The 26,340-nt window shown below is 46.6% G+C and overlaps 1 protein-coding gene across 1 annotated transcript in view; it reads right to left on the bottom strand.

Annotated features, from left to right (window-relative positions):
- Positions 1–358: 358 nt before the first annotated feature.
- rubcn (rubicon autophagy regulator) overlaps positions 359–26,340 on the bottom strand; it is a 71,241-nt gene continuing 45,259 nt past the window's right edge. Inside the window, exons 9-20 of the mRNA XM_082962401.1 lie at positions 25,949–26,108; positions 24,112–24,307; positions 20,619–20,723; positions 15,151–15,211; positions 14,272–14,404; positions 14,061–14,206; positions 10,106–10,170; positions 9,725–9,963; positions 7,946–8,007; positions 5,805–5,958; positions 5,317–5,410; positions 359–1,306 (exon numbers count right to left, since the gene is read on the bottom strand). Of these exons, the coding sequence (XP_082818527.1) occupies positions 1,158–1,306; positions 5,317–5,410; positions 5,805–5,958; positions 7,946–8,007; positions 9,725–9,963; positions 10,106–10,170; positions 14,061–14,206; positions 14,272–14,404; positions 15,151–15,211; positions 20,619–20,723; positions 24,112–24,307; positions 25,949–26,108 (1,564 nt within the window). The 3' untranslated portion in view covers positions 359–1,157. The remainder of the gene's footprint in view (positions 1,307–5,316; positions 5,411–5,804; positions 5,959–7,945; positions 8,008–9,724; positions 9,964–10,105; positions 10,171–14,060; positions 14,207–14,271; positions 14,405–15,150; positions 15,212–20,618; positions 20,724–24,111; positions 24,308–25,948; positions 26,109–26,340) is intronic.

Here is a 26,340-nt window from a genome sequence, read left to right as displayed (position 1 = left end):
CACACACACCCCCACCCACCTCTCTCACACACACACCCCCACCCACCTCTCTCACACACACACCCCCACCTCTCTCACACACACACACCCCCACCTCTCTCACACACACTCACCTCTCACACACACACACACACACACACACACCCCACACACCCACCTCTCACACACACACACACACCCACCTTTCACACACACACACCCACACACCCACCTCTCACACACACACCCCCACCTCTCACACACACACCCCCACCTCTCACACACACACCCCCACCTCTCACACACACACACACCCCCCCACACACCCACCTCTCACACACACACACACACACACACCCCCACCTTTCACACACACACACACACACCCACCCACCTCTCACACACACACCCACCTCTCACACACACACCCAACCACCCACCCACCTCTCACACACACACACCCACCTCTCACACACACACACCCACCTCTCACACACACACACCCACCTCTCACACACACACACTTTTTGTAGATGCACACATCTCTCGCACACAAAGCAGGACAAACACGCTGCCTCATCTTAAAAATATTTGTAACTCTGTGCAACACTGACTGAAAGACTCCCTCCAAAGACCTGTCATTCCAACTCCTCTAGGACGACCAATGGTGCACCAGCTCTGCCAGTAGAAGAACATTGGTCACGGAGGCACTTGGCTAAAATAGCCTGAAATGGGTTGGAGTAAAACGCACTTCTATTAAAGGGATTCTTTTTGAATTTGCTGTGGTTGATTTCACTACTTTTACCTTCCTTGTTCTATTTAAAATGATCACTTGTTTACAGAAATGGCAGGACTACATCATACGATGGATATCTGCAATCAGAGCAGAAAACCATAAAAGCAGTCAATATGTTAATATAATATGCCATTTAGCATATTGGCAAGACCTTCGAAAAACAAAAGCAAGAATCCAAACCATCAGAGCTCATCCACTATCCAGAAGCTGCACTTTCAGGGGAAAGAGGGATGAATGGAGGGAGGAGTTGAAAGAATAAGGTCACTACAATCATTGTCATGTTGTGCTCTTGGTTTTTCATCTTTCTTTGCCAGCTCCCTCGTTTCTCAGTTTCAGTTCGTCGTCCTAGCTCCCCGCCACCCTCGTTTCTCAATTCGTCGTCCTAGCTCCCGCCTCCCTCGTCCTCCTCCTTATCCTCCTGCTCCTCCATGTTCTTGCGTGCCATCCTCTCCCGCCGCTCTGCCAAGCGCTGGCACCGCGGGCACTCCTTGCCTGCCTGAAAACATTTGCTGTGGAAACACGCCTTGCACTCTGAAAGACAAAACACAAAAGAAAGATATCAGTGAAAAAACAACTAGCACACTGAAACACTATGTAAGAGATAGACACACCAAATGGGTGGGGTCCCGTTTAAAAAAGACATTGTCTTGTGGATGTGTAGAGGAAGAACACCAGGACATATGGACAACGTCCTTATTCGCTGTTCCACCTCACAACTCCCCTGTTGACCAACAAAGCAAACATGGGGGAGCGTTCGGAAAAACGCTAATAACTGGTTTGACAACATTGCTCACAATGGGAAGAGGACTGAGGTGTTGTGATGTCACGGCAGAAGAGCCAATGATAGTCTCTGAAGCGAGGGGGAGGGGTGACAGAAGACTATAAAATAAGAGGTAAAGCTGGTGGTAAGGCAGAAGGTGGGACAGAGGAGTGGTAAAACACAGAAACTTGTCAAGAGTCAGTTCACCACTCAAACCAGTTCAGACATGACCGCAATGAGAAGCCTATCCTCAATAGAGGCAGAGACACAGCTTCTAAAGCTCAGACTGTGTGCCTGAACCATTTCAGGAAACACCTGTGTGGAAGCTTCGAAAGGTACACATTTTTAAACCATATTTCTAATGAATATATTGTTCCCAGGATAATGAAATGACAAAAAGAAACTGAAATTCACAAATGTGTTTATTTGACATTCAAACAGAGAAGTTGATGCTTAAATAATAAATGGTGGACAGCCAGTCACACATGGAAAGAACAACAATACTTTCTCTCACTCCAGTTCAGCCTCCTCCATTACACACACATATCTCTATTCCTCACGCTTCACAATATAAACCCGTCTGTGTACTTAAATAACACACAACTACTTTCCAATACTACATCACTTTTCAGACAGGGCAGACATCAATAGCAGACAGCAATAGCAGACAGCAATAGCAGACAGCAATAGCAGACAGCAATAGCAACTCTTTTGAAAATGATGCCATGTCACATTTGAAATGGATGAACACAGCTAACAAACACAGTAGCCTAAAAGACTCAGTTATCATTGTTTTTATCTGGCATTACCTCTAGCACATTCTGTACATCAGAAGGTGAGGCCAGTAGGACCTATTGACTTTTCACAGCCATACTGAGTAGAGGCCAGAGCTCTCAGTGAGGCACCAAGGAGAGGCCAGAGCTCTCAGTGAGGCACCAAGGAGAGGCCAGAGCTCTCAGTGAGGCACCAAGGAGAGGCCAGAGCTCTCAGTGAGGCACCAAGGAGAGGCCAGAGCTCTCAGTGAGGCACCAAGGAGAGGCCAGAGCTCTCAGTGAGGCACCAAGGAGAGGCCAGAGCTCTCAGTGAGGCACCAAGGAGAGGCCAGAGCTCTCAGTGAGGCACCAAGGAGAGGCCAGAGCTCTCAGTGAGGCACCAAGGAGAGGCCAGAGCTCTCAGTGAGGCACCAAGGAGAGGCCAGAGCTCTCAGTGAGGCACCAAGGAGAGGCCAGAGCTCTCAGTGAGGCACCAAGGAGAGGCCAGAGCTCTCAGTGAGGCACCAAGGAGAGGCCAGAGCTCTCAGTGAGGCACCAAGGAGAGGCCAGAGCTCTCAGTGAGGCACCAAGGAGAGGCCAGAGCTCTCAGTGAGGCACCAAGGAGAGGCCAGAGCTCTCAGTGAGGCACCAAGGAGAGGCGGCAGGAGGCGGGGGGGTCAGTGAGGGGGGCAGAGCCAGGAGGAGGAGGGCCAGAGCTCAGTGGGGGGGGGGTGGGGCACCAAGGAGAGGCCAGAGCTCGTGGGCAGGGGGGGTGGAGGCACCAAGGAGAGGCCAGAGCTCGTGGGCAGGGGGGGTGGAGGCACCAAGGAGAGGCCAGAGCTCTCAGTGAGGCACCAAGGGAGGAGGCCAGGAGCGGGGGGGTCTCAGTGAGGCACCAAGGAGAGGCCAGAGCTCAGTGAGGCACCAAGGAGAGGCCAGAGCTCAGTGAGGCACCAAGGAGGAGGCCAGGAGGCGGGGGGGTCAGTGTGGCACCAAGGAGAGGCCAGACAACAAGTTCAAACAACCGTGGCAGCCACAACCAAGGATGTCAGAACATCCTACAACTATCTTCCACCAGTAGTGCCACCCTGCACCATAACAACCAGTCCAACCAACCACCCTGCACCATAACAACCAGTCCAACCAACCACCCTGCACCATAACAACCAGTCCAACCAACCACCCTGCACCATAAAAACCAGTCCAACCAACCACCATAGCGAGGAAAACCAGTCCAACCAACCACCCCTGCACCATAGTGAAGAAAACTCAATCCACCACACATACAGAAACGCTAAAGAATTCCACGCAAAAAGTGATCAACATTGAAAATAACGAGGAAGTTTAAATTCTAGGCTGTGAATGCCAATTTGAATTGATATTCAAGTAAACAAATATCCTAAGTTACACATTTCCATACCAATTCACCTCGGTCCACATGCGTTTCCATTACAGCTAGTACAAGTCAATGTGCTACATTCTGCATCCCTCAATGTCTTTTGGAATTAAAGATATTTTCTTAATTCCAAATTGACCAGTAAGCCATAGGGGTTGATTTGGAATACATCAACTGATATGGGATTGATTGTAACCAAACCTTTTCTGCTGTTCTCTTCATCTTTCCCAATACTCAGAGGGAATTTCTTTCTGTTTAGAAGTCATCTATGTTTTCCAAGGAGAGGGCGATGAAAAGCTGCTTTCCCTCCCCTCCATCCTCTATCTGACTTCTCTTCCGTTAGGCTTGGCTAGAGAGCCTTGGTCATCGCCCTCCATCTATTGCTCTGTTCCTCCCCCTCTACTTCTCTCCTCCTCCTCTGTCCTCTCACCCAGGTTATTTTCTCTCTCCCCCTCCTCCCCCGTCCTCTCACCCCGGTTCTTTTCCCTCTCCCCCTCCGTCCTCACACCCAGGTTATTTTCTCTCTCCCCCTCCTCCCCCGTCCTCTCACCCCGGTTCTTTTCCCTCTCCCCCTCCGTCCTCTCACCCAGGTTATTTTCTCTCTCCCCCTCCTCCCCCGTCCTCTCACCCCGGTTCTTTTCTCTCTCCCCCCTACTGATCGTTATCCTCCTGGCTTTGCGTGTTTTGCTCGATCTCCAGTTAGATGGGGTCTCCTGCTCTTCCATTCTCTCTTTTTCATCACTCATCTTCCTCCCTTCTTTCTTTCTGGGGTCTCTGGAGAAAACGTTGAGCAACCCAAGGCCCAAAACCGGAGGTTTCACTGTGAACCATCCGTCCTTTCCTTCCACTACTACGCTGCTGTTACTGTCCTGTACCTCACTTTCTCCTTTTTCTGAACAATCTTTTTTAAAGAATTTCCCTTTACTGTCACACTTGTCTAATTCCTCTAGCTCTCCTTTCTCCTTTTTCCTCTCTACTTCCCCTTTTGAGAACGCTTTCGCTAGCCTCCCAACCCCTGGGACTTTCCAGAGTCCTCTCCTCTCTTCCTTCTCTGTCCCTTCCGTATCCCCCTGTTTTTCTTTCTCTCTTTCCCTGGATCCTTTGTCCTTGGAGAAAGTGTTGGTTAGTTTGCTGACACCGAGGGCCTTAAATAAATTGCCCTTCTCTTTCTTCACGTGTCCTTCTGCACTTCCCTCGCTGTCTTCCCTGACCTCCTTTTCTTTGTTCTCAACCTCCTCAGTTACAAACTTTCTTTCCTCCTCCATTCCTTTCCCTGTCTGGGTTTCGCCTTCCCCCTCTCCTTCTTGCCCTCCTTCTAGCTCCTCCTCATCTTCCTCATTTTCTTTACTCCAAAAGGCCTTGGCCAGAGTTCTATGTTGGAACGCTGTGAATAACCTCCACGTCTCCCCTTCTGTTCTCCTCCTTTCCTTTTCTCTCTCTCCAGTCCATTTCTCCTCATCTTCCCTTGCCTCACTCTCTTCCTCCCCCTCTTCCTCTCCTCCCTCTCCCTCTCGCTTGTCTTGGGACAGGGCCCTGGCCAGCCTGCGGAACTTCCAATTTCTCCAGGAGGGGGAGAGGAAGGGAGAGGGGGCCCGTGGGACACCCAGTCCTCCCACCAGCAGGGGGGGCTCACCTTCGCAGCACGTGCACTTGTTCAACTGGAAGGGGAAGATGATGTCTTTGTCGTTGCCGCAGAACTCACACACAAAGCCCTTGGCCTGACACAACTGTGGGAGGCAAAGACAGGGATAGAGGGGAAATTGAGACATTGAGGGCAAGAGCCAAACACCGAGAATAAAACTTTCTTTTTTTTACTTTGAAAATGTCACATTAGAACACCCACAAGACCACTGGAACACACGGCGCAAATAGTCATTTGACACAAACAGTACAAACAGTCTTATAGAACGACAACTTCAGAATGTTAGTTCACAATCACACTGGATTGATGAAGACCAATCATGCTACTCAAATATGTTATTGTATTTAACTAGGATATAGTAGAAAGACAATACAAAATGTACATCCCCATATCAAAATCAACAATGTATCTCTATTAGTGTATCTGAGAGTTAACTACAGTGACAACAAGAGTATCTGGTGCATGATAAGCATTCTCACCACACAGCCAGCCACATGCGCAGAACCCAATTTCAGAAGCTCTCGTAGCCGGGGGGCCAGCTCTCCGTTGCGCACAGCGTTGAGGTCGCTGAGGGAGAAGAGGTGCAGGTCCTCAGTCAGGTGACCAGGGAGGCTGTCGAACTGGTCCAGCACGCTGTGGGGTCAAACGCAGGGACACACGTCAGGGGAACTCATAGCAACAATACCATCCATAGCTGGAATACTTTACCTGCGAGTGCAGACAGAGTCATCTCAGAGCAGTAGCACAGGAATACTACTAGGAGACATGTCAATGGAATGGACCGTCTCATACCAACAATACCAGTCATGGCAGGACACACACAACTACTTTAATGACTTTTTCCATTGGCAAGATAAACAAACTTAGGGATGACATGCCAGCAACGAACGCTGACACTACACATCCAAGTATATCTGACCGAATTATGAAAGACAAGAATTGTACTTTTGAATTCCGTAAAGTCAGTGTGGAAGAGGTAAAAAAAAAGTACTGTTGTCTATTAGCAATGACAAGCCACCGGGGTCTGACAATCTGGATGGAAAATTACTGAGGATAATAGCGGACGATATTGCCACATCTTCAATTTAAACCTACTAGAGAGAGCGTGTGCCCTCAGACCTGGAGGGAAGCTAAAGTCATTCTGTTACCTAAGAATAGTAAAGCCCCCTTTACCGGCTCAAATAGCCGACCGATCAGCCTGTTACCAACCCTTAGTTGGTAACAGTAACAATGCTATTTTACAGTAAACAAATTGACAGCAGACTTTCAGCACGCTTATAGGGAAGGACATCCAACAAGCACAGCACTTACACAAATGACATGATGGCTGAGAGAAATTAATGAAAAGATAAAAAGATTGTGGGGTCTGTTTTGTTAGACATTATCGATTATAGTCTGCTGCTGGAAAAACGTATGTGTTATGGCTTTACACCCCCTACTATATTGTGGATAAAGAGTTACCTGTCTAACAGAACACAGAGGGTGTTCTTTAATGGAAGCCTCTCCAACAAAATCCATATAGAATCAGGAAGTCCCCAGGGCAGCTGTCTAGGCAGCTTACTTTTTTCAATCTTTACTAATGAAATGCCACTGACTGAGTATAAAGCCTGTGTGTCTATGTATGCGGATGACTCAACACTATACACGTCAGCTACTACAGCAACTGAAATGACTGCAACACTTAACAAAGAGCTGCAGTTAGTTTCAGAGTGGGTGGCGAGGAATAAGTTAGCTCTAAATATTTCTAAAACTAAAAGCATTGTATTTGAAACAAAACATTCACTAAACCCTAAATCTCAACTAAACATTGTAATAAATAATGTGGAAATTGAGCAAGTTGAGGTCGTGGTCAAAACATGTTGATACAACAGTAACTAAGATGGGGAGAAGTCTGTCCTTTATAAAGTGCTGCTCTGCCTTCTTAACAACACTTTTGTCGCACCTCGACTACTGTTCAGTCATGTGGTCAGGTGCCACAAAAAAGGATTTAGGAAAATTGCAATTGGCTCAGAACAGGGCAGCACAGCTGGCCCTTGGATGTACACAGAGAACTAATATTAATAATATGCATGTCAATCTCTCCTGGCTCAAAGTGGAAGAGAGATTGATATCACTACTTTTATTTATGAGAGGTATTGACATGTTGAATGCACTGAGCTGTCTGTCTAAACTACTGGCACACAGCTCAGACACCCATGCATACCCCACAAGACATCTCTTCACAGTCCCCAAGTCCAGAACAGACTATGGGAGGCGCACAGTACTACATAGAGCCATGACTACATGGAACTCTACTCCACATCAAGTAACTGACTCAAGCAGTAAAATTAGATTTTAAAAAAACCCCATAAAAAATGCACCTTATGGAACAGCGGGGACTGTGAAACAACAAACATTGGCACAGAAACGTGCCTACACACACATGATAACATACGCACTATACATGCACATGGATTTAGTACTGTAGATATGTGGTAGTGGTGGAGTAGGGGCCTGAGGGCACACAGTGTGTTGTGAAATCTGTGAATGTATTGTAATGTTTTTAAAATTGTATAAACTGCCTTAATTTTGCCTTGGCAGCAGCTAAAGGGGATCCATAATAAATACAAATACAACTTACTCTCTAGCTAGGCGGCAGGTCTTGAAGAGGTTTTTCATGTGGAATAGTTGGACCCTCAAAACCTGAAGAATATTAGGAAAATGTACTTAGTTCACAGAACACATTTCAAACTCATAACGCGTTTTCCTTCTAGTACAGGTGAGTTACAGTAAACTGAAGTAAAGGAACTAACCAAACCTAAAATAAAGATGAGCATTAAAGCTAACCAGCATTAAAGCTAACCAGCATTAAACCAACCAGCATTAAACCAACCAGCATTAAACCAACCAGCATTAAACCAACCAGCATTAACCTCTCTAGGGTAGGGGGCAGTATTTTCACATCCGGATAAAAAATGTACCCGATTTAATCTGGTTATTACTACTGCCCAGAAACAAGAATATGCATATAATTGTTTGATTTGGATAGAAAACACCCTAAAGTTTCTAAAACTGTTTGAATGGTGTCTGAGTATAACAGAACTCATATGGCAGGCCAAAACCTGAGAAGATTCTGTACAGGAAGTGCCCTCTCTGACCATTTCTTGGCCTTCTATACTCTCTTTATCGAAAACAGAGGATCTCTGCTGTAACGTGACACTTTCTAAGGCTCCCATAGGTTCTCAGAAGGCGCCAGAAAGTTGAATGATGACTATGCAGCCCCTGCCTGAAAAACAGTAGCGCATTTGGATAGTGGTCGATCTGAGAACAATGAGACGGGCGCACGCATGCACGTGAAGAGCCATTTTACATTTTCAGTCTTTGAACGAAAAAGACATCTCCCGGTCGGAATATTATCGCTATTTTACGAGAAAAATCGCATAAAAATGTATTTTAAACAGCGTTTGACATGCTTCGAAGTACGGTAATGGAATATTTTGAATTTTTTTGTCACGATACGCGTCCGCGCGTCACCGTTCGGATAGTGTCTTGAACGCAAGAACAAAACAGAGGATATTTGAACATAACTATGGATTATTTTGAACCAAAACAACATTTGTGGATGAAGTAGAAGTCCTGGGAGTGCATTCTGACAAAGAACAGCAAAGGTAATCAAATTTTTCTTATAGTAATTCTGAGTTTAGTGAACGCCAAACTTGGTGGGTGTCAAATTAGCTAGCCTGTGATGGCGAGCTATCTACTCAGAATATTGCAAAATGTGCTTTTGCCGAAAAGCTATTTTAAAATCTGACACCGCGATTGCATAAAGGAGTTCTGTATCTATAATTCTTAAAATAATTATGTTTTTTGTGAACGTTTATCGTGAGTAATTTAGTAAATTCACCGGAAGTTTTCGGTATGTTTGCTAGTTCTGAACGTCACATGCTAATGTAAAAAGCTGTTTTTTGATATAAATATGAACTTGATTGAACAAAACATGCATGTATTGTATAACATAATGTCCTAGGAGTGTCATCTGATGAAGATCATCAAAGGTTAGTGCTGCATTTAGCTGTGGTTTTGGTTTTTGTGACATTATATGCTAGCTTGAAAAATGGGTGTCTGATTATTTCTGGCTGGGTACTCTCCTGACATAATCTAATGTTTTGCTTTCGTTGTAAAGCCTTTTGGAAATCGGACAATGTGGTTAGATTAACGAGTCTTGTCTTTAAAATGGTGTAAAATATTCATATGTTTGAGAAATTGAAGTAATAGCATTTCTAAGGTATTTGAATATCACGCCACTCGATTCCACTGGCTGTTGACTAGGTGGGACGATTTCGTCCCACATACCCTAGAGAGGTTAAACTAACCAGCATTAAACTAACAAGGCAAGTATAACAAAATCAAGTCCTCTCACCCGAACAGTCTCCAGGGCTTTGGTTTTCTTGTAGAGGCCACTGTTGATGTCATTGGGGTTGAACAGGGGGTCTCCTGATATCTTGCTCAGCAGGTCCCGGGCAAAGTTGCTGACATAGTACTTGCTGAAGTCCCACTTCCTCAGCACACGGCCCGGCACCACCGCCTGAGCGTTCTCATGGCAACACTGGCAGAAGTAGCGGCCCAGGTACTCACAGTAGCGCATTCGCTTGATGTAGTCTGTCCGATGGGGGGGTTAAGAATTTTAATATGAGTGAGGCGGGGGGGGGGGGGGGAGATTTGACACAAAATGGCCACCACGGGATAGGGATAACATGGGTGGTTGTGCTATGGCAGCGGGTATCTTCAATGTGGTTTGTACCTGGGTCTATGCGAGTCCCGCAGCCTGCACAGCGGTAGTTTTGTTTGGCCACGACGATCTTCCTCCTGATAGCGAGAAAAGGGGAGGGAGGAGGATTAGTGAGATAGACAGAGAGCGAGCGAGCGACAGAGAGGGAGCGAGCGACAGACAGACAGAGAGAGCGAGCGACAGAGACAGAGAGCGAGCGAGCGACAGAGACAGAGAGCGAGCGAGCGACAGACAGAGCGAGCGACAGACAGAGAGCGAGCGACAGACAGAGCGAGCGACAGACAGAGAGCGAGCGACAGACAGAGAGCGAGCGACAGACAGAGAGCGAGCGACAGACAGCGAGCGAGCGACAGACAGCGAGCGACAGACAGCGAGCGAGCGACAGAGCGAGAGCGAGGCGACAGACAGCGAGCGAGCGACAGACAGCGAGCGAGCGACAGACAGCGAGCGAGCGACAGACAGCGAGCGAGCGACAGAGCGAGCGACAGAGCGAGAGCGACAGACAGACAGCGAGCGAGCGACAGACAGACAGCGAGCGAGCGACAGACAGAGAGCGAGCGAGCGACAGACAGAGAGCGAGCGACAGACAGAGAGCGAGCGACAGACAGACAGAGAGCGACAGACAGACAGAGAGCGACAGACAGACAGACAGAGAGCGACAGACAGACAGAGAGAGCGAGCGATAGAGAGAGAGAGAGAGCGAGCGCGATAGACAGAGAGAGCGAGCGAGCGCGATAGACAGAGAGAGCGAGCGAAATCGATAGACAGAGAGAGCGAGCGAGCGCGATAGACAGAGAGAGCGAGCGAGCGCGATAGACAGAGAGAGCGAGCGAGCGAGCGCGATAGACAGAGCGAGAGAGCGAGCGAGCGCGATAGACAGAGCGAGAGAGCGAGCGAGCGCGATAGACAGAGCGAGAGAGCGAGCGAGCGCGATAGACAGAGCGAGAGAGCGAGCGAGCGCGATAGACAGAGCGAGAGAGCGAGCGAGCGCGATAGACAGAGCGAGAGAGCGAGCGAGCGCGATAGACAGAGCGAGAGAGCGAGCGAGCGCGATAGACAGAGCGAGAGAGCGAGCGAGCGCGATAGACAGAGCGAGAGAGCGAGCGAGCGCGATAGACAGAGCGAGAGAGCGAGCGAGCGCGATAGACAGAGCGAGAGAGCGAGCGAGCGCGATAGACAGAGCGAGAGAGCGAGCGAGCGCGATAGACAGAGCGAGAGAGCGAGCGAGCGCGATAGACAGAGCGAGAGAGCGAGCGAGCGCGATAGACAGAGCGAGAGAGCGAGCGAGCGCGATAGACAGAGCGAGCGAGCGCGATAGACAGAGCGAGCGAGCGCGATAGACAGAGCGAGCGAGCGAGCGAGCGCGATAGACAGAGCGAGAGAGCGAGCGAGCGCGATAGACAGAGCGAGCGAGCGAGCGAGCGCGATAGACAGAGCGAGCGAGCGAGCGAGCGCGATAGACAAGAGCGAGCGAGCGAGCGAGCGCGATAGACAGAGCGAGAGAGCGAGCGAGCGCGATAGACAGAGCGAGAGAGCGAGCGAGCGCGATAGACAGAGCGAGAGAGCGAGCGAGCGCGATAGACAGAGCGAGAGAGCGAGCGAGCGCGATAGACAGAGCGAGAGAGCGAGCGAGCGCGATAGACAGAGCGAGAGAGCGAGCGCGATAGACAGAGCGAGAGAGCGAGCGCGATAGACAGAGCGAGAGAGCGAGCGCGATAGACAGAGCGAGAGAGCGAGCGCGATAGACAGAGCGAGAGAGCGAGCGCGATAGACAGAGCGAGAGAGCGAGCGCGATAGACAGAGCGAGAGAGCGAGCGCGATAGACAGAGCGAGAGAGCGAGCGCGATAGACAGAGCGAGAGAGCGAGCGCGATAGACAGAGCGAGAGAGCGAGCGCGATAGACAGAGCGAGAGAGCGAGCGCGATAGACAGAGCGAGAGAGCGAGCGCGATAGACAGAGCGAGAGAGCGAGCGCGATAGACAGAGCGAGAGAGCGAGCGCGATAGACAGAGCGAGAGAGCGAGCGCGATAGACAGAGCGAGAGAGCGAGCGCGATAGACAGAGCGAGAGAGCGAGCGCGATAGACAGAGCGAGAGAGCGAGCGCGATAGACAGAGCGAGAGAGCGAGCGCGATAGACAGAGCGAGAGAGCGAGCGCGATAGACAGAGCGAGAGAGCGAGCGCGATAGACAGAGCGAGAGAGCGAGCGCGATAGACAGAGCGAGAGAGCGAGCGCGATAGACAGAGCGAGAGAGCGAGCGCGATAGACAGAGCGAGAGAGCGAGCGCGATAGACAGAGCGAGAGAGCGAGCGCGATAGACAGAGCGAGAGAGCGAGCGCGATAGACAGAGCGAGAGAGCGAGCGCGATAGACAGAGCGAGAGAGAGAGCGCGATAGACAGAGCGAGAGAGAGAGCGCGATAGACAGAGCGAGAGAGAGAGCGCGATAGACAGAGCGAGAGAGAGAGCGCGATAGACAGAGCGAGAGAGAGAGCGCGATAGACAGAGCGAGAGAGAGAGCGCGATAGACAGAGCGAGAGAGAGAGCGCGATAGACAGAGCGAGAGAGAGAGCGCGATAGACAGAGAGAGAGAGCGCGATAGACAGAGAGCGAGAGACAGACAGAGCGACAGACAGAGCGACAGACAGACAGAGCGACAGACAGACAGAGCGACAGACAGACAGAGCGACAGACAGACAGAGCGACAGACAGACAGACAGAGCGACAGAGACAGACAGAGCGACAGACAGACAGACAGACAGAGCGACAGACAGACAGAGCGACAGACAGACAGAGCGACAGACAGACAGAGCGACAGACAGACAGAGCGACAGACAGACAGAGCGACAGACAGAGCGACAGACAGAGCGACAGACAGAGCGACAGACAGAGCGACAGACAGAGCGACAGACAGAGCGATAGACAGAGCGATAGACAGAGCGATAGACAGAGACAGACAGAGAGACAGCGATAGACAGCGATAGACAGACAGACAGCGATAGACAGACAGACAGACAGCGATAGACAGACAGACAGACAGCGATAGACAGACAGACAGACAGCGATAGACAGACAGACAGACAGCGATAGACAGACAGACAGCGATAGACAGACAGACAGCGATAGACAGAGAGACAGCGATAGACAGAGAGACAGCGATAGACAGAGAGACAGCGACAGACAGAGAGACAGCGACAGACAGAGAGACAGCGATAGACAGAGAGACAGCGATAGACAGAGAGACAGCGATAGACAGAGAGACAGCGAGACAGAGAGACAGCGATAGACAGAGAGACAGCGATAGACAGAGAGACAGCGATAGACAGAGAGACAGCGATAGACAGAGAGACAGCGATAGACAGAGAGACAGCGATAGACAGAGAGACAGCGATAGACAGAGAGACAGCGATAGACAGAGAGACAGCGATAGACAGAGAGACAGCGATAGACAGAGAGACAGCGATAGACAGAGAGACAGCGATAGACAGAGAGACAGCGATAGACAGAGAGACAGCGATAGACAGAGAGACAGCGATAGACAGAGAGACAGCGACAGACAGAGAGACAGCGATAGACAGAGAGACAGCGATAGACAGAGAGACAGCGATAGACAGAGAGACAGCGACAGACAGAGAGACAGCGATAGACAGAGAGACAGCGATAGACAGAGAGACAGCGATAGACAGAGAGACAGCGACAGACAGAGAGACAGCGATAGACAGAGAGACAGCGATAGACAGAGAGACAGCGATAGACAGAGAGACAGCGACAGACAGAGAGACAGCGATAGACAGAGAGACAGCGATAGACAGAGAGACAGCGATAGACAGAGAGAGACAAAAAGGGGGAGGCAAACAGAGAATAGTGTGAAGTCAGCAACTAAGTTTGTGACCCGTGTGTGTGTGTGTGTGTGTGTGTGTGTGTGTGTGTGTGGTGTGTGTGTGTGTGTGTGTGTCTGTTAAGGACTCACTTGGGCGCGGGGTGAATGTTGAAGATGATCTGGGGTCGCGGGGGGGCCCACTCCAGATTCCCTCTCACTCGGATCCTCAGCTTGTAGATATCAGCATGCTCCCCGTCATCAGGAGAGATGGGCAGGGAGTCAGGGATGGGCAGGAGCTGAGGGGTAGCAGGATACAGGTCAGTTTGTGTGAGTCTATTTGTGTGTGTGTGTGTGTGTGTACCTTCTGTGGTGCGTCTTGCTCTGGGACCAGCCAGTCGAGCTCCGAGGCTGCAGGGAGCTGCATGCCCTCAAACTGCCTGAGCAGGCCCATGGCCACCGACTCAGCAGAGTTAGACTGGAGGAACGAAGGAGAACTGAGAGAGAGAGAGAAAGATTGATAGTAGGAATAGAGAACATGCGTACACCAAACAGTTTAATTTTAACTTACGGAAACAATAAAAGCATCTGCCTCTGATTTCAAAAGGTTGCAAGTTCGAATCCAGCAATAGAAAGAAACATTTTGACTACATTAGCCCACACAGCTACAGGAATGCACTTTCATACTCGGTTTATGACCTCATATTGGAGCTGATCGAGACCCCAACTGATGTATAAAATAATATTTCAATTATCTACAAGCACCATGAAACCTCTAACACAAGAAATTCATTTGTCTTGGTGAAAAATCTGTTTTTAGGAGCTAACTTTTTCCATGTGGTTTCTTCCTTCACAAACGCTTAAATATTTGGTAAAATGATTCATTTTGTGTATGGTTTGCTAGAAAACAAGGGTGGCTCAGCGTACCACTGTGGCTCAATGTACCCCACTCTCCCCTACCAGGAGTCAGCAACCTTTTTCATGTGAAGTGGCAATTTATCATTTATCCTACCATTTGTACATGCCAGTTATGATTTTCATATGTGCATTACAACTAATTGTGCCCATAGATTAAACACTTTTGGAGATCTTAGAGAAGACAAGTTGGCGCGTGCTCTTAACAAATTGTTTATACCTGTCAAATCCTCTCAAATCTCCACAAGTGCATAGGACAAAGGATCTAGAGGTCGATTTGGCATTGGGCCAACATCTTTGAGGCTAGAAGGGAGGAAGTAGTTCTTACATAGACTCTGATCTGAGGAAAGAGCGGCCACTGGATTTCACACCGCGCTTTATGTCTGCATCTGAGAGAGAGAGAGAAAGATAAAGAAACCTCAACATGACATATGCCCAGGCCGTGAGCAGAGCAACAGACCCAACACCCAAAATTACACCTGCCCAAGCCCCATCCTGCGACCTAAGAGGTATGCCTCAGATGCTCAACATGCTCTGCTCACACCTACTGTGATGGTCCGGGCCTAAACCACACTATACACTATGGAATACAAAGCTTTTACAATCTCATCCTGGAATATACAAGTTCTGAGGTCAGCTGCCTTTGGCCTAAAGAGCAGGAATCCAGACTTAAATCAAAGAAATTGAAAATACAGACAATGTCATCCTACAAGAAACATGGTATAGAGGAGACGGACCCACTGGTTTCCCTCTAGGTTACAGAGAACTGGTAGTCCCATCCACCAAACTACCAGGTGGGTGGTATAGAGGAGACGGACCCACTGGTTGTCCTCTAGGTTACAGAGAACTGGTAGTCCCATCCACCAAACTACCAGGTGGGTGGCATAGAGGAGACGGTTTCCCTCTAGGTTACAGAGAGCTGGTAGTCCCATCCACCAAACTACCAGGTGGGTGGTATAGAGGAGACGGACCCACTGGTTGTCCTCTAGGTTACAGAAAACTGGTAGTCCCATCCACCAAACTACCAGATGTGAAACAGGGAAGAGACTCAGGGGGAATGCTAATTTGTTAAAGAGCAGACCTAACCCACTCTATTAAATTAGTCAAAACAGGAACATTTTAGATCTGGAAATGAATAAGGAAATTATCTCAGAAAAATGTGATGAACAAACACCATTGTAAATGCAACCTATATTTATGTTGATTTATTTTCCCTTTTGTACTTTAACTATTTGCACATCATTACAACACTGTATATAGACAATTACATTTGACATGTCTTTATTCTTTTGGAACTTTTGTGAGTGTTAATGTTTACAGTGAATTTTTTTTTATGTCACTTTTGTTTATTAATCTCTCTCACTTGCTTTGGCAATGTAAACATTTGTTTTTCCCCATGCCATTAGAGCCTCATAAATTTTGAGAGAGAGAGAGAAAGAGAGAAACAGAGAGATTGAGATTAGGCTCAGTGCTTTTAAAGCACAACTATCAAACTAGCATCATCTGGTTCAAAAGAAAGGAATCAAATTCAGACAATCACAAAGAAAAAAATCCCTACCTTTTTATGCAAAAGGACTGATCTATTAACCCGTTAGTCCGCTGCAAATTCAGACATATTCAACAAGTGTCCTTTGTCTTATGAAAGCCTACCACGCAGCAGTATCTCTCACCAGTGCTGTAATTATCTTATAATTTATTGATAGCTACGCCCTTATAGAACACAGCTAATACGATTAGGTGGCAGTCATTTTGTTTGTAGTCCACTGTAAGGCTCTTAACTGTAGTCTTCTTGCACGAGTAATATCTGATGTTTATTTTAAAGGAGATACATGTAATATAGTTGCATTGTCATTTCGGAAAATGTCAATAGATTTACAGTAATAGTGGAATGATAGTGTTTCACAACATTCTCTTCCCCCCCCCCCCCCCCCCCCACACAAAAATGACTTTAGGTAATGAAGCAGATGATGTTGTTCCTTTCACCGGTCACATTATTTTACATGATGAAGTTTACCGTAGTTCCCCAGAACAGTTGAGCCAGTCACGTGTTTGTTTGTATATAGCACAACGGGAGAAAGTGGGAGCTGGTGAGTCCAGCAGTGTATTTGGTTAATGAAAAATGGGATAGAGCCCAACCCTACCCTCCAAACCCATAGCTCCCTGGCCCCCCCCCCCCCCCCCCCCAAAAAAATGTGGGCCCACACAAAAAAATACTTTAGGTAATGATACCTGAGAAGAGGGAGGCATGCGACAGGGAGAGGCCACTCCTAGACACCGCCATCAGGGACTGGCCCTCACAGCCATCTGAGAGACATATATACTACTACAACGCCCCACCACATATATACTACTACAACGCCCCACCACATATATACTACTACAACGCCCCACCACATATATACTACTACAACGCCCCACCACATATATACTACTACAACGCCCCACCACATATATACTACTACAACGCCCCACCACATATATACTACTACAACGCCCCACCACATATATACTACTACGCCCCACCACATATATACTACTACAACGCCCCACCACATATATACTACTACGCCCCACCACATATATACTACTACGCCCCACCACATATATACTACTACGCCCCACCACATATATACTACTACGCCCCACCACATATATACTACTACGCACCACCACATATATACTACTACGCACCACCACATATATACTACTACGCACCACCACATATATACTACTACACACCACATATATACTACTACACACCACCACATACAGTGGGGGAAAAAAGTATTTGACCCCCTGCTGATTTTGTACGTTTGCCCACTGACGAAGAAAGGATCAGTCTATACTTTTAATGGTAGGTTTATTTGAACAGTGAGAGACAGAATAACAACAAAAATATCCAGAAAAACTCATGTCAAAAATGTTATAAATTGATTTGCATTTTAATGAGGGAAATAAGTATTTGACCCCCTCTCAATCAGAAAGATTTCTGGCTCCCAGGTGTCTTTTATACAGGTAACAAGCTGAGATTAGGAGCACACTCTTAAAGGGAGTGCTCCTAATCTCAGTTTGTTACCTGTCCACAGAAGCAATCAATCAATCAGATTCCAAACTGTCAATATCCCTCGGCCTGGGGCTCCATGCAAGATCTCACCTCGTGGAGTTGCAATGATCATGAGAACGGTGAGGAATCAGCCCAGAACTACACGGGAGGATCTTGTCAATGATCTCAAGGCAGCTGGGACCATAGACACCAAGAAAACAATTGGTAACACACTACGCCGTGAAGGACTGAACTCCTGCAGCGCCCACAAGGTCCCCCTGCTCAAGAAAGCACATATACATGCCCGTCTGAAGTTCGCCAATGAACATCTGAATGACTCAGAGGACAACTGGTGAAAGTGTTGTGGTCAGATGAGACCAAAACGGAGCTTTTTGACAACTCAACTCGCCATGTTTGGAGGAGGAGGAATGCTGCCTATGACCAAGAACACCATCTCCACCGTCAAACATGGAGGTGGAAACATTATGCTTTGGGGGTATTTTTCTGCTAAGGGGACGGGACAACTTCACCGCATCAAAGGGACGATGGACGGGGCAATGTACCGTCAAATCTTGGGTGAGAACCTCCTTCCCTCAGCCAGGGCTTTGAAAATGGGTCGTGGATGGGTATTCCAGCATGACAATGACCCAAAACACACGGCCAAGGCAACAAAGGAGTGGCTCAAGAAGAAGCACATTAAGGTCCTGGAGTGGCCTAGCCAGTCTCCAGACCTTAATCCCATAGAAAATCTGTGGAGGGAGCTGAAGGTTCGAGTTGCCAAACGTCAGCCTCAAAACCTTAATGACTTGGAGAAGATCTGCAAAGAGGAGTGGGACAAAATCCCTCCTGAGATGTGTGCGAACCTGGTGGCCAACTACAAGAAACGTCTGACCTCTGTGATTGCCAACAAGGGTTTTGCCACCAAGTACTAAGTCATGTTTTGCAGAGGGGTCAAATACTTATTTCCCTCATTAAAATGCAAATCATTTTATAACATTTTTGACATGCGTTTTTCTGGATTTCTTTGTTGTTATTCTGTCTCTCACTGTTCAAATAAACCTACCATTAAAATTATAGACAGATCATTTCTTTGTCAGTGGGCAAACGTACAAAATCAGCAGGGGATCAAATACTTTTCCTCCCACTGTATATAATATATACTACTACACACCACCACATATACACTACTACACACCACCACATATATACCCTACCAGCCCCACACCACCACATATACACTACTACACACCACCACATATATACCCTACCAGCCCCACACCCCCACATATACCTTACCAGCCCCACACCACCACATATATACCCTACCAGCCCCACATCACCACAAATATACACTACCAGCCCCACACCACCACATATATACACTAGCCGTTTCCAGCTACAGTAGTCATTTACAACATTAACAATGTCTACACTGTATTTCTGATCAATTCGATGCTATTTTAATGGACAAAAAAAAAGCTTTTCTTTCAAAAACAAGGACATTTCGAAGTGACCCAAACTTTTGAATGATAGTGTATACACTAGCACACATCACTACTACACACCACCACATATATCCTATAAACTACTACACCCCCCCCCCACATATATACTATATCCTATACACTACCCACAAGGTAGTACTTTCTATACACCCCACACAGATAAAGGACATGGGAACACACAATAAAGCCAACCCAACCATGCTGATAGTCAGCACAGCAATGTTAGGTAAAAAGTGTATCCATATGTTAGCCCACAAACCCAATAGTTAAGACTGGTACGGTATCTTAGCAGCTGGATCCACAGAAAACTCAACACATCCTCTACTCTTTTTTTAAAATAACCCACCCCTTTTCAAACACCCACCCCTTTTTCAAATAACCCACCCCTTTTTCAAATAACCCACCCCTTTTTCAAATAACCCACCCCTTTTCGGGAAGCCACAGTTATGACTACCAGTTTGTGCCAATTAACCTTACATGAACCTGCCTTCAATGCTTTTATATGCTCTTATCATAGATAATAAAAGATGTATAACTTTTACAAAACACACACACCAATCTATCTTGCCCTAACAGTCCAGAGAGCAATGTTAACAACTGCCAGTAAAAATGGGACACCCGACGACGAGGTTGTGAATGATGTGGGACACCCGACGACGAGGTTGTGAATGATGTGGGACACCCGACGACGAGGTTGTGAATGATGTGGGACACCCGACGACGAGGTTGTGAATGATGTGGGACACCCGACGACGAGGTTGTGAATGATGTGGGACACCCGACGACGAGGTTGTGAATGATGTGGGACACCCGACGACGAGGTTGTGAATGATGTGGGACACCCGACGACGAGGTTGTGAATGATGTGGGACACCCGACGACGAGGTTGTGAATGATGTGGGACACCCGACGACGAGGTTGTGAATGATGTGGGACACCCGACGACGAGGTTGTGAATGATGTGGGACACCTGATGAGGAGGTTGTGAATGATGTGGGACACCTGATGAGGTTGTGAATGATGTGGGACACCTGATGAGGTTGTGAATGATGTGGGACACCCGATGAGGTTGTGAATGATGTGGGACACCCGACGACGAGGTTGTGAATGATGTGGGACACCCGACGACGAGGTTGTGAATGATGTGGGACACCCGACGAAGAGGTTGTGAATGATGTGGGACAGTAACACAAATGACAACCACTTCGCATGAAGCATGCATTTAATGTCTCCCCTCCCTCGCTCTACCTTTCAGCTCGCACTCCTCCACCTCCTCGGCCGAGCCCGAGTTGGACAGGTGAAAGGAATCCTGGGAGCTCCTGCGGGAGCATCCACTGTCTGTTGAATGGAACACTGAAAGGGGGGGGGGGGGGGGGGGGGAGGGAGAGAGAGGGTTAAAATTAATACCAGCAAAATGATGACATGGGACTAAGCCCCCAATGGAGGAGTTGTATGGGTGCCAGAATATGTGAGCGAAGTTGAGTGGTTGGAAATCCCGGTGCACACAGCTCCAACCGCTCCGCTAAAAACCGCTCCGAAAAAAATAAAATAAACTGCTGCTCCAAATACTAAAATACTATTTTTGTGACGACCTGAACCTACCATTTCATTTTTAAGTATCAAAAACAAACGATATGGATTTGAATGAAAAGTATTTGAATAAGCCTAAGAAGGAACGAAAATGAATTTCAGCTATATTACTTAAATTATTTCAAGGCTATAGCCTAGAAAGAAATACATTGTGAAGCATTTGCTAGTGCCACACAATAGGCTGTTAGGGACATAAAGTGCTCAGCATTTAAACATTTCACTGTATTAAATCATTACAGTCTATACATTTTGCGTGTACAGCGCATTTGGAAAGTTTTCAGACCCCTTGACTTTTTCCACATTTTGTTACGTTACAGCCTTATTCGAAAATGGAATCAATAGTTTTTTTCCCTCATCAATTTACATACAATACCGCATTATGACAAAGCAAAAACAGGTTAGATTTTGTTTTGCACATTTATATTTAAAAAAATAATTTGCATAAGTATTCAGATCCTTTACTCAGTACTTTGTTGATGCGCATTTGGCAGCGATTACAGCCTCGAGTCTTCTTGGGTATGACGCTACAAGCTTGGTACTACTGTATTTAGAGAGTTTCTCATATTCTTATCTGCAGAGCCTCTCAAACTCTGTCAGGTTGGATGGGGAGCGTCGCTGCACAGCTATTTTCAAGTCTCTCCAGAGATACTTGATCAGGTTCAAGTCTGGGCTGTGGCTGGGCCACTCAAGGACATTCAGAGACTTGTCCCGAAGCCACTCTTGCATTCTCTTAGCTGTGTGCTTAGGGTCATTGTCCTGTTGGAAGGTGAACCGTCACCCCAGTCTGAGGTCTTGAGCACTATGGAGCAGGTTTTCTTCAAGGATCTCTCCGTTCATATTTCCCACAATCCTGACTAGTCTCCCAGTCCCTGTAAAACATCCCCACATCATGATGCTGCCACCACCATGATCACCGTAGGTATGGTGCCCGGTTTCCTCCAGACATGACGCTTGGCATTCAGGCCAAAAAGCACAATCTTGGTTTCATCAGACGAGAGAATCATGTTTCTCATGGTCTGGGAGTCCTTTAGGTTCCTTTTGGCAAACTCCAAGCGGGTTGTCATGTGCCTTTTGCTGAGGAGTAGCTTCCGTCTGGACACTCAACCATAAAGGCCTGATTGGTGGAGTGTTGCAGAGATGGGAGAACCTTCCAGAAGGACAACCATCACCACAGAGGAACTCTGGAGCTCTGTCAGAGTGACCATCTGGTTTTTGTCACCTCCCTGACCAAGGCACTTCTCCCCTGATGACGCAGTTTGGCCGGGTGGCCAGGTCTAGGAAGTCTCTAGGTGGTTCCAAACTTCATCCATTTAAGAATGATGGAGGCCACTGTGTTTTGGGGGACCTTCAATGCTGCAGAAATGTTTTGGTACCCTTCCCCAGATCTGGGCTTCGACACAATCCTGTCTCAGAGATCTATGGACAATTCCTTCGACTTCATGGCTTGGTGTTTGCTCTGACATGACCTGTCAACTGTGGGACCTTATAGACTGGTGTGTGCCTTTCCAAATCATGTCCAATCAATTGAATTTACCACAGGTGGACTCCAATCAAGTTGTAGAAACATCAACGATGATCAATGGAAACAGGATGCACCCAAGTCTCATATCAAAGGATCTCAATACTTAAGCAAATAAGGTATGTTATTTATTTTTTATACATTTGCAAAAAATGTCTAACAACCAGTTTTTTTGTTTTGTAATTATGGGGTATTGTGTGTGTAGATTGATGAGGACAAAATGGTATTTCATCCATTTTGAATAAGGCTGTAACGTAACAAAATGTGGAAAAAGTCAAGAGGTCTGAATAGTTTCTGATTGTACTGTAGGCTGTGACTTAGAAATACAAATTACATTTTTCTACAAGTAGGCCTATAGGTTTTTAGGCAAAATAACCCAATCAAAATGAAAAGCTCTTTGAACTTGGTAATATGCCAGGCCTAATGGGCCAAAATCAATTATGGCCTACTGTATAGATAATATAACAAAAATGAACAAAACGTTTAAGAGATCTGATTTTTAGTTTATAAATAAATACAATTGGCCCAGCGTCGTACGGGATTGGCCGGTGTAGGCCATCATTGTAAATAAGAATTTGTTCTTAACTGACTTAGAAGTTAAATAAAAGGTTAAATAAAATACAAAAAGAGGATGTCTTCCTTAATTGACCCCCATAAACATAACGGACATATACTAGGAGCTGTGCCAGGCCCGCCACGTCTGTTGACTCATCCAGCTGTATCGCATAGAATTCACTGGCTTGTATGCGAAGCTGTAATTGTTTCAAAACATCTCCTGATGCGTCGTAAAACAGTGTTGTTTGATGAAGGCATTCCCCCAGCCATATCAGCGGCAGCAGGAAGAATTAAGTCCTCCACAGTAGTATGGGGCTTGCCTGTCCTAGCCACTCGGTAGCTCACCCTATAAGAAGCTTCTAGCCCCTTCTTATTAGTGCAATCTGTGCTTTTATACATGTCTTACTACTCAAAGGTCGTCTTAATTCTCACTCAAAAAACTCCAGTGGCTTATTTTTCAAATTGGCATGTTTCGTTTCTAAATGTCTGCGCAAGAGTGAAGGTTTCCTGCGAGAGAGTACCGGTTAATGTGATTGGATGTTAATTATTTGACTAGGCTACCTGTATTTGACATTGTGTTGTTATTTTTCTGAACACTAGATGGTTTCATTTTATTTTTGGCAGTGAAACGAGGCTACTCAGACAAGAAAAAAAAACATCACCCAAATGTATAGCCCCGTTTGAAAATCTAAATGGACTGTTTGAAAATGTGAATCACATTTGCGCGTACCCCTGACGGCATACCCATATACCCCAGTTTGTGAATTGCCGTCCTAGAGCACAGTGGGGAGAGGGAGTGAGAGGCTCGATCAAACAGCAGCAGACAGCAAAATAGGGACATGCAGATACTTTCATAGCAGGAATCAACATAATGCATAGGCTGTTAACTGTTGACCAGATTAATGGTTCGAGAACAAGCTACAGGAACGTTATGTAGCAAAAATCACAGAAAGTTACAGCAAAATACTTCAGTAAGAGAAAGACGGTGTGGGTAATTTTCAGTTTATCGTCCCAGCTCTAGCGCGTGCGCGTGCGTATCCGTGCAGGTGTACGTCTGGCCCATGTATAAGCTCTTACAGCGCTGTGAGGGCGGTAGGCGGGTCCGCTGGATCTGGTGTCTACGCAGCCGGATCTTCTGTTTGAGCTGCTGGATCTCTGAGTCACTGTCGTCACCCTCCTCCTCCTCCTCCACCACCACCCGCCGCCGCAGGTTGCACTTCATCAGCTCGATGGCGGCGATCAGAGACTCCGAGATGCTGAAGTGGGCGTTCTCCTGGAATGAGATGCAGATGGCCGGAGGAGAGTGAGGCCTTGTTGTAACACAATATGGATGCTTTAGTCTGCCCAGACTTGAAGTTATGACTGATTTAACACAGTTGGGGAGGTGAATTTTTTTTATTATTTAACCTTTATTTATACAGATTTTTCTCATTGAGATAAGAACTCTTTTCCAAGAGAGACCTGGTCCAATACTAGCAGGGGGAACATTTTAGACAAAACTTATACACTAACACAACATTAAACATACATGCAGTACAACAATTACATATTACGTTAAAAAACACGAAAGTCTTGACTAAAAAACAGCTGTCCTAAAGACAATTACACTCTATGATATATACGTCGATCAAGTGTTTAAACTCCACCAACGAAACTAGATCATCACATTTTAAAATGTTCAGGAGAGAATTCCAGGACCACAGAGCTGAGTAACTAAAACTATTTCTACCATGACCTGTTCTAATCTTTGGTACTGTTAGAAGCAAATGAGAATGGGACCGTCATTGATATTTATTTACCGACCTGAATAAAAAAAGAACAGAGATAAAATGGCATTTTACCCAATATGGCCTTATAAATCAGTGTATACCAGTGTTTAAGGCTACGCAAGGTCAATGACGACCAGCCAACAGCGCTGTAGAGATCACAATGATGTGTTAGACGTTTCTGATTTGTAATGAACCTGAGGGCTGCGTGAAACACTGAATCAAGTGATCTCAGGGTAGTGGCTGAGGCCTGCATATATATAACATCACTAAAATCTAAAACTGACAGTAATGTACATCAAACCAGCTCCTTCCTGGCCTCCAGAGAAAAACAAGCCTTATGCCGGTAATAAAATCCTATTTTCAGCTTGAGCTTCCTTATCAAGTTCTCTACATGCACAGTGAAGCTCAGCTTATCATCAACCCATACACCCAAATATTTGTACACTTTAACTTGCTCTATATTATGTCCAGCCAATGTAGCAATGTCATGATTTGTAACATGCCTGGCATTTGAAAATACCATGCATTTTGTTTTACCCGAATTTAGAACCAGTTTTAAAATCATACAGATTCTGTTGTATGATGTTAAATGCTCTTTGGGCATTTTCAAAGGCTAAAGATAAACTACTACCACTTGAATAAAGAACAGTATCATCTGCATAAAAATGAACATCCGCTGTTTCAATAAGACCCCCAATGTTGTTGATATACAAAATGAACAACTTAAGAGACAATAAGGACATTATATTTTGCTATAATCGCTCTATATCAGTCATATTGTTTTGCTGTTGACAAGTGTAAAGGGGCATCCGTTAAACATGAAATAAAAAGGTATTCGATCATTGATTTCATCAAAGAAACCTATCCTCCTTGCCAACCAGTGCCTTATTCGACCATGTTGCTTATCCTATCAGACAAGTTAGCAGCGGAGGCAGGTTATAACAGTGTCCCTATCCTGTAATCCTCTCTCTTAAGTGTGGACTAATACATTTCCTTTAAAAGGAGTGTTCTAGGGTGAGCAATTAAATGTGTGGGGAGGAGTGTACGAATGAAGACTTCAAGAGAATTGGAATGTTTCAACGTTAGATTCTAATCACTCAGAGGTCAAGGGTCAGAAGCGGGTTTATGAACCCTCCAAGGCTCACCTTCTCCAGGTCAGCACAGCTGCCGAAGTCCTGCTCTGACAGGTAGCTGATGAGGCTCTGTCCCTCCAACGGCTTCCGGAACATACAGTCTGGAACACTGCTGTACTGGGAGCCGTCTGCGTAGACCACACGCAGCGACACACACACACACACACACACACTTTAAACTTGAAGGTGCTGGTGTATGACTCCTCCTTGCCTTGTTCCACATGTTGTTGTGTTACAGCCTGAATCACCCAGATACACATAATACCCCATAATGACAAAGTGAAAACAGATTTTTTTGAACGTTTGCAAATATATTGAAAATAAAATACAGAAATCTTCCATTTACATAAGTATTCACACCTGAGTCAATACTTTGTTGAAGCACCTTTGGCAGCAATTACAGC

This window comes from Salmo salar, chromosome 16, assembly GCF_965601325.2.
Source record: "Salmo salar chromosome 16, fSalSal1, whole genome shotgun sequence".
Lineage (NCBI taxonomy): Eukaryota > Metazoa > Chordata > Actinopteri > Salmoniformes > Salmonidae > Salmo > Salmo salar.
This window is presented reverse-complemented; position numbering and strand designations above follow the sequence as displayed.